The following is a 9,556-nucleotide window of genomic DNA, read 5'->3' as shown; positions in this document are numbered from 1 at the left end:
GAGTCGTCAATAAAGCAAAGGACACTTACTCGTCATGAACGTTTGCTATTATGTTTTCAAAACTACCTACAAATGATTGTCTATATTCATTCAGTCGTGTTTTAGATGATATACGACTTTGTTTTAACGTGGGATCTGTATTGATATTTTGTTAAAATAGAACTCGGGATTCTGGTAATTTTGCAATAGTTTCCACTCGGAATCCAGACAACTAAAGAGTGATATCCTACACATTGCAATGAAATTAAGTCGGGTTATATTACGGAGAGAAAACATATAAAACTGTAAATATACTGTATTTATATCATAATTAATTTCGTCTAGGAGACACCTAGACGTTAGATAGCCGGTATTTTATGTCGTTACTGTTGTTACCTATATGATGGTGAGTATAAGACAGTGCGTCACCAATTGACGGGTTGTAAGCACCACTTTTATTATTGTATTTAAGTACAATAGAATACCCGTTTTGTTGTTGTTATTTTTTAGAAAAAAAGTTCCTGGCTTTATTTTCATTTTAAGTTTAAAGAGATGGAATAACCTTAATGCGCTTCCATCCGTCTCCACTAAGCTTGTGATCAGTATTTTTAACGATTAATTAATACAAACTGTTAATTAAGACAATAATCTAAGGACTGATACTTACATATTTATAGAATATAGATGAGTATATATGTATATATATAAGTAAAATAAAAAAAAAAACTCTCCGTTTTACTTTTATAATTCGTCCGTAAGGATAAAAACAATTTATTATCTGTATATATATATATATATATATAGCAAGTATGAATCAATCTAGGGATAGATAAAATACACGGTGAATACTGAATACATGTCTGTGCAAACAGAAACACTAACTTGATATCCAATAGTACATGTACAGGAGTGGTAACTATTATAATCAATCTACTGGAACATGTGCTCAGATTTCAACGTTAACTCTTTACAAACCTTACCGTAATCAAATTTATAGTGTGATTTACGAAAAAAACATGAGTAACGTGAACTTGATGGATTATTTGTTATAATCTGCAAGAATTTTAGTATCCGGAATATTGAATAATATAATCTCAAAGGTTTTTAGTATCCGGAATATTTAGGGGATAGTAAGTTGTTTTTCGTGGCTATACTGGCGATTAGAACATGAAATTTGGTTTGAACTCGAGACCGATAGGTCGAGAGTTTAAACCAAATTTCATGTTCTAATCGCCAGTATAGCCACGAAAAACAACGTACTATCCCCATTCTAACACGTTTACTATCGCATATATTTAGAAACATTGTTTTACAGTGCTACAAGTACGCTGTTAAGTACTCTGTTACCTCCGTTAGTGACGCGTCATACTGTGGCGGATTGACCAATCAGAGAGAAGCTATCAAAGTCGGTCAATTGGCCACGCCCATACTGGCGAGAGCTCGGTCTGTATGTTAACGAAGCGGGGTATTTGGATTGTTGTGAAAGTCCTGTTTCCGAAGATTTAAAGACATATTTGGATTTACGCAGTATGCATAACGACATGTGCATTTTAACAAAGTCAGGGTTGATGTGTTTCTACAGGCTCAACCGTTATGTGAAGTTGTGTGCACTTGTTCCATTTCATTTCGGATTTTACTTGACCTTAGATGCTTACACACGGACGAAATGAACGTTTCAATCAATAGATGACGGTAAGAATGATGTTAACGATTTTTGTTAAATTTATTAAGTTAATTCATTCTATTCGATTTCTTCACTTTCTATTCCAATATCACGGGTCATCAATCATAAATGGTGCAGAGTGTTGAATTTCGCTACGAGTCGAACTTGACGCCATATTGTTTTGATTAGAAACAGGGCGTGGCTTAACACGATATGTCATGGTTCTATCGCAGATTAGAAGTCGGTCCGCAACCAATCAAAACACGCGTTGCAAACGAATCGTGTTAGAATGAACAATATTTTCTTCTGTGTTTTTAGCATGTGGAATATTGAATGGTATATTCTTCAATGTTTTTAGTATCCGGAATATTGTATGAAATAATCTCCAATGCTTTTAGTATCCGGAATATTGAATGATATAAATCTAAGGTTTTTAGTATTCGGAATATTTAGGGGATAGTACGTTGTTTTGAGTGGCTATACTGGCGATTAGAACATGAAATTTGGTTTGAACTCGAGACCGATAGGTCATAATCGCGAGAGTTCGATCTGTATGTTGACGAAGCGGTGTATTTGGATTGTTGTGAAAGTCCTGTTACCGAAGATTTAACGAAGTATTTGGATTTACGCAGTATGCATAACGACATGGACGTTTTGACAAAGTCAGAGTTGATGTGTTTCTACAGGCTCAACCGTTATGTGAAAGTTGTGTGCACTTGTTTCATTTCATTTCGGATATTACTTGGCTAGATGCCTACACACGGACGAAATGAACGTTTCAATCAATAAATGACGGTAAGAATGATGTTAACGATTTTTGTTAAATGTATTCAGTTAATTTATTCTTTTCGATTTCTTCACTTTCGATTCCGATCTCATGGGTCATCAATCATAAATGGTGCAGAGTGTTGAATTTCGCTACGAGTCGAACTTGACGCCATATTGTTTTTGATTAGAAACGGGGCGTGGCTTAACACGATAGATCATGGTTCTATCGCAGATTAGAACATGGTCCGTAACCAATCAAAGCACGCGTTGCAAACGAATCGTGTAAGAATAGATAATATAATCTCTAATTAAGGTTTTTAGTGTCCGGAATATTGAATCATTTAATCTCTAAGGTTTTCAGTATCCGGAATATTGAATAATATATTTGTCAATGCATTTAGTATCCGGAATATTGAATGATATATTCTTCAATGTTTTTAGTATCCAGAATATTGTATGAAATAATATCAAATGTTTTTAGTATCCGGAATATTGAATAATATAATCTCTTAGGTTTTAGTATCCGGAATATTGAATGATATAACTTCCAATGTTTTAGTATGCAGACAATTAAATAATATAATCTCTTAGGTTTTTAGTATCCGGAATATTGAATAATATATTTGCCAATGCATTTAGTATCCGGAATATTGATTAATATAGTCTCTAAGGGTTTTAGTATCCGGAATATTGAATAATATAACCTCCCATGTTTTTAGTATCCTGAGTATGGAATGCAGATAAATTCCAATTGAAAGATATAATTCGATACTAAAATTATGGTTATGGTCACTATTTCTCGTGGCGCCACAGGAATAAATTGGAGCAAGACCGCAACATTCAGTGTGATTATAGGCGAGTGCTCTCAATTTTATCAATATAAAACCTCTTCTGTTTATCATTTTAAGCGGTATTTGATGGGATGCTGGCCTTTTTGTACTCTGTACAAAATCTCTTGTCTGTAACTCATCATAATTTGATGACGTCATTGATTGCAGAAGCAATTCATCTAAGCATACTTTATCGTCAATCTCCATACTTCACTAATGATGACCGGGACATTTTAGGAAAGACATGTTTTTAATATCGTACATACAGAATTTGATTTTTTTTTTAGAAGCACCTTATTTTCAACCATTATGATTTCCATATCATCTTGAATGCCAGTCAGATAAACATGACGTAGATGTAGCTAGAGCTGATATACAGAATAAATTCAATGAGTTTCAAACCAAGCTTTGAGCCATCAGATCCGATAGTTAATGTTAGGCATGTACGGCAGCGTCACATGTTAATGATACAATCCAGATTGTAATATGGTGTATGTTTGAAGTTACAGTCACATAGGACAATTACAGACACTCAGTGCAGCGCGTACAGAAAACAAAATTAAAAGCATATCGTCATGTTGGACCCTAGGGAGTTTCGATATAAAAGCTTGTGCCCAAAGAGCTACACTGCAGGGTTATAAAGTTCTATTACTCTATCAATCTTAGCTTTATCCTTCCCTTTTAGCTAAATGTTCTGAGCCTTATTCGTTTATCTGCATGTATGATGCCTAATTCTCGCCAACAATCAATCATTCAACCGAAGCTTATACAGAACTCGAAAGGGACACGTGAAACATTTTAAAGTGAAATCTGGTTAAACCCAACTTAGGTATCAGAAAAAAAACTGTAATGAGATTTTAAGCATGGCATTGCATGTATGTCACTTATCGCGTAGAATGCATGAAACTTAAAGCATCTGAATCACAAAATGATAGTATGATATATAAGAGGAAAACTTTAGCGGCTGAAGTTTAACTTTCACTTTTTAGGATTTAGAAATAAATAATTCAGTTTGTTTCTTGATCTTGCAAAAATGAATTTGCCATTGGTGAACATTGCCATTGTTGTTGGAGGATGCAAACCACACTTTTTATAACTGAATATGTCCACTTATATTTCTCCAAAGGATAAAGGTTCAATATCCAAATCATGACATTATCAAATATGAAAATTTACAATTTCCCCACATTAATGTTTGCGTTTTTCTTGTATAATGCCAGGCTAGTCATTGTGTAGGGTTTTCTTAGTGATGAATTTAGACAATTACATTTGCTATCTGGTAACTGTCTTCTTCAACATAATGATATTGTTTTTGTCTTTGATTAATTCAACGTAAAATTTTGGTGAAATGTCTTGAATGATCAAATTATCAAACGAACATTATGGTAAAATAAAAATTTATTGCATTTTTGCCAGTGAAATATAGAAATTTATCAAACTAATAAAACTTATATTTTCATTACAGCGATGAGCAGTGAAAATATATAAGATTTTGCAGTGGAAATATAAGATTTTGCAGTGGAAATATAAGATTTTTCAGTGAAAATATAAGGTTTGCAATGAAAAAGGTTTTCGTTTTTGACCAATCAGACCGAACCTTTTTATTCACCGCCAGTAAGGTTAATCACCACAAAACAAGTCACTGACATAACGATAGGCTTTTACTCACAGCAGAGCGGAAACAAGAGGGAGTACACTAATCATAATACATATAAAGCCGGATCCGGGTCCGGAATTTCGGAATGCAATAATTAATATTACACAACATATTAATGTTGGCGCCACCCCTTTTCCTTACAATAAAAGTCCTGCACATTATGGAAGGGTGTAAACTTAAAAGTCTTTAAAAATCGTATACCAGTTTACCGAACGGTATATTTACTTTATGCACAAGGTAATAACTAAAGTCGTTGGCACAATATGTCTAGCGAATGAAGACAACTGGAACACGCTGAGCACTAACACTTAGCGCTAATAAAGGATATAGTCATCATAACGTTTTGGCACAGTCTTTTGGCGTCTCGGACGACTGGTCTGATTGTCCAAACTACAAGAACTAGGGGAAACATCATCGCTGGTAATATATTCTGGGCTCATCCCTGATCTCTTTAGATCGTCACAACTTGGGCGAGGGCTTGTATCCGGGGGTGGCATCGAGATGACAGTTGGAACGTCTGGAGTTGCAGTTGGGTTTGGAAGTGCTGCAATAGGTACGACTGAGTTGTTGTTGTCATTATCATCATCATCAATGCTTAGGTCTTCAGTAGGAGTATCTCTAGAGCTACGAGTTGTGCCACACTCAGTTACTTTGTACCAGTCAGACTTCTTCACTCTGTAGGAATTGGCACGTAACTGGTTACCAACAAATTTCTGTATCTGGCACCACAAACCATCAAGCTTCGACACCAAATGCCTGTCGCGAGCTGATGACTTATTACGATCCGCGTAAAGATAAACCAGATCACCAACCTGGATAGTAGGAACAGTGGGTACACGCCCATTTAGAGCCTTGGCGTGCTGACTAGACAGGTGATTGGAAAGTCTGCGGTCATATTGTGACATAATTAAGTCCTGGTCAGTAATAGGGATTTGTCTGTTCATGAACTGGTCTCGATGGGTCCACATTTCTCGTGCAGATAGCCTGCGACCCCGGATGCGCGTATTCATCCGAGATGTGGCAAGTGAAAGGACAAGAGGGGTTACCGCGCGACACATCGGATCTTGACGTAAGATCACATCCTCGAGTTCTTGTATCGCACGTTCCGCAACTGGGTTTTTGTTTACATTCTTAGGGTTTCCCAATTCAAATGTCAACCTGTATTTCCGTAGCAGTTCGTCGTTGACAAGACCTTTGAAACCGGGAGCAGGGTCAGTGCGTATAACTGCATATGGTCCATCAAGAGGATGAAGCTCAATGCAAAGACGTATAAGTGCATCCCGTAGAGTCTCACGCTGTTCGTTCTCAAGTAGAGATGAAGCAGTGTATGATGTGACACACTCGCGGACAACCAAAATAAGTTGCCTTTCCCGTTTAACAACGTCTGCCGCGAATATGCACCCGACATATAGAGGTGGGTCTTGTGAAGTCTGCTCAAGGGCAAAGGAAGAAGCTTTCTTGAGCGACGCGCACTTATGGCAGGTGTCAGTAACCCGCTGTATAGCTGTATCCATATCCAAGGCAAAGAAATAACGATGGACAACCGTCTTAAGCTGATGACAGGTAGGATGCTGAAGTTTGATGTGTAACGAAGTTAACAGACCATCAAGCACCTGCCGCGGAATGAGGATTCGATCCCTCGACGCGCAGAATGGGGTATTCGACTTCACGACAAGCAACCCATCTTTAGAAAGAAATGCAACATTCAGATAACGCTTGACGTCTTTTATGTTAGTAAGTTTCTTAGAGGGGCGTGTTCTCTGTCGTAGATGGGCACATGTGCGACGCAAATCGGAGCATTCAGATTGTATGTTCAACCAAGCGGAGCGGCTTGTGAATGCCAACTTTGTGGATCCGTCTAGAATTTCATTCATGTTCACGGTTCGAACTACGGCACCCCTCTCTAAAATAACAAGCGTGCAGATCTGACATGTAGGAATGTCGCACTCCGGGGCATTACGGCTAGCGAAATCCGATGGCAGAATGGCTGATCCAGACACATGCTGGATGGATACCTGGAAACGGCTAGCTGTCGACAGAAATGTGGTGACCCTAGGACTGGCTGAAAATTCACCTCGACACAGCTTCTCAAAAGCCTGGACACACGGCTTGCTGTCTGTAAGAACACATGGTTTCAAGGATGACTGAATGATATATGGACTAAAGTGCTTGACAGCGGAAGCGATAGATAAAGCCTCAATTTCACAAGGCATCCAGGTTGCTTGGTTATCGTGTAGCTAAGCACTGAAATATCCAGCAAGTTCTGTTCGATTGTCGCGTGACACATAAAGTGTAGCACCGAGTCAGGGGTTTCTCACAGCACCATCGGTAACGATCCAGAGCTGGTCACTTGGGCGAGGTAGCGCAATAGTGCGACTTTGGGATAAGGCTGACTGGGCCTTTCTGAATGTCTCGAGTAGTCCATCAGACCACAGAAAGGTGTCTTTTGATTCACGTCCAGCTACAATTTCATCTAGCTGTGATAACAATGCAGAACAACCTTTAACAACGCGGGCTAAAACCTTGCATGCGCCGATGAATGATCGGAGGCCGAATACTGTAATCGGAGGGCTGCATGTTATGAGAGTCGCAAGACGGTGCGGACTGGCCTGAAGGGTGCCAAGTCGCCACACCCAGCCAAGGATGGTCGTTTGCCTCGGGGCAATAGTAGTCTTTGTGGCAGACAGATTTAAGTTACAACGGTGTAAGGCTTGCAAAACATTTCTCCAATTTTGACATAGTTCTTCAAAGGAATTGCCACCAATGTATAAGTCATCCGCAACTTCAGCTACGCACCCGGCTTCTACTAAGTCTCCTAAAACCTGACAAGTCAGTTCTTCCAAAGCGGTCTCGGACCCAGGCATGCCCATGGCCGAACGCACGTATACGCGTACTCCCTTATATGGTGTGGCCACACAACAGTACTCCATTGAGACGCGACTCAAAGGGATCTGATAGAACGACTTTGTCAGGTCTGACGCGATTATGTATTTCCATTGAGCCTCCTGGCGCAAAGTTGAGTCCACGTCGGGCATAAGTGATGGCTGGGGTTTGCTGTACCTCCCAAAATCTGCAAAGGCTGTGACGAGCCGAAAGCCACCATTAGGTTTTTTAACTAGAAAGGATGGGTTGACTTACTCCACACACATACCAATATCTTCGGGTCCCTTAAAAACACCTATTTTCGCAAGCTCATCGAATTTCACTTGTAGTTCTACAAGCTGAGAACGGGAGTATTGAGGGACGCGACCTTTCCTTTGAGGTGGTTGTGAAGGACCCATATTGACCTTTGCCTTAAATGGGCCAGCGGCACCGATATAGCCACTGAAATTTGGGTTGAACACAGAGTCAAACTCATTTAAAACTTCACGAAATTTGTCCTTCACTTCAGGGGGCATCAAGTTGTCCGGGTCAAGGTTAACATTTGCAGAATGCCTTTGTGATTCCTGTTAGAAGGTGCTGGTGTAGACACAGTTGAGGAGATCGGGCACTGAGGATTAGGTACCTCCGTGTTAGGTACGACAGCAGCTCGAACTTTACAGAAATGTTCATTACGCTTAACAATCTGGGGCTGGTCCGTGAGGTTCGGTATGCGAACTTTCCCAGCAACGCTTGTTACGAAGGAGGGCTTTGAAACATTGAAACTCATTGAAACTTGCTGATTTTTCCAGTCGAAGCGAAGATAGCTATTTCTAGTTTTTGACAGAATACTCACTGGCCGTTAGATAGTCATGCACAGATTTACCGATAACACTAGAAAACGCTTAAATTGCTTTGATCAGTCCTTTCAAAATGGCGCCGTCAAGTTGACGTGGAGTAACGTCACAAAGAAATGACGTCATTAATAATGTTACTGATTCTCGCACTTTTTGATACTACATTGTATTAATTTTTCGATGTTTTTAATTTTGTATGACAATATATTTCAATATTTTTCACTCGTGCATCGCACTCGTAAAAATATCGATATTCTGTCATACTCGTGAAAAATGTGTTATATTAAACGGGAAACCATTCAATATCCTCTATTTATCAAATAAGTGGCATTTTTTTGGGTAAAAAATTACTTACTATATTAGTTGACGTCAAGTATGGCCATGATCACCGTGTACATCATCCTGGTTTAAAAGCGCGGCTCATTCAACAACATCTCACGACAACAGGATTCGATCTCGCTTTTGTGCTGTAGTTAATTGTCATTGGATAATATCCCAGTGGTGAAATACATGTAACTGATCTATTACAAAATGTGATTTACGAAAGATCTTGGTCAGTTTAATTGACATCTGTCGACATCCAGTCTGCTCGGAAATGAGCCACAAGTATTTCTGTCTGTTGTTCGATTTAGGTTTGTGCTAGTGTTGGAACAGATACAACAGTAAAATAAGATAAAAATGAAAATAAGAAAAAAAAAGAGAGAGAGAGAAAAAAAAGAAGGGAAACAAAACATAACATACGATATTGATACACTAAGGATTCGAAGATTGAAACAGTTACGTATGGTGTTGCTATATCCTGGGTTGTTTGTAAAGTTGGCGTTGTCTCCACTCCATTTGCACCAGACTGCCGTCGTAATCAATGTCTGCTGTGTCTATAAGGTTCGATTTGTCCTCCGATCAACAATGTGAGATATATTTGGTATTTAAGTAAGTAACGCGG

General features: G+C 38.8%; 1 protein-coding gene across 1 annotated transcript; it reads right to left on the bottom strand.

Moving 5' to 3' along the window:
• Positions 1-7,200: 7,200 nt before the first annotated feature.
• LOC117333788 lies at positions 7,201-7,932 on the bottom strand. Its single transcript, XM_033893237.1, has one exon. It carries the CDS (start codon positions 7,930-7,932, stop codon positions 7,201-7,203), a length of 732 nt encoding a protein of 243 aa, XP_033749128.1.
• Positions 7,933-9,556: the final 1,624 nt, after the last annotated feature.

This window comes from Pecten maximus, chromosome 1 (genome assembly GCF_902652985.1).
Source record: "Pecten maximus chromosome 1, xPecMax1.1, whole genome shotgun sequence".
In the NCBI taxonomy this organism is placed as follows: Eukaryota; Metazoa; Mollusca; class Bivalvia; order Pectinida; family Pectinidae; genus Pecten; species Pecten maximus.
The sequence above is the reverse complement of the archived record's forward strand: the minus strand, read 5'-3'. Positions and strand labels throughout refer to the sequence as shown.

Bases quoted from the DNA above. Each gene is read 5' to 3' on its own strand.
- LOC117333788 (XM_033893237.1), bottom strand. From the start codon at position 7,932: ATGCCCGACGTGGACTCAACTTTGCGCCAGGAGGCTCAATGGAAATAC.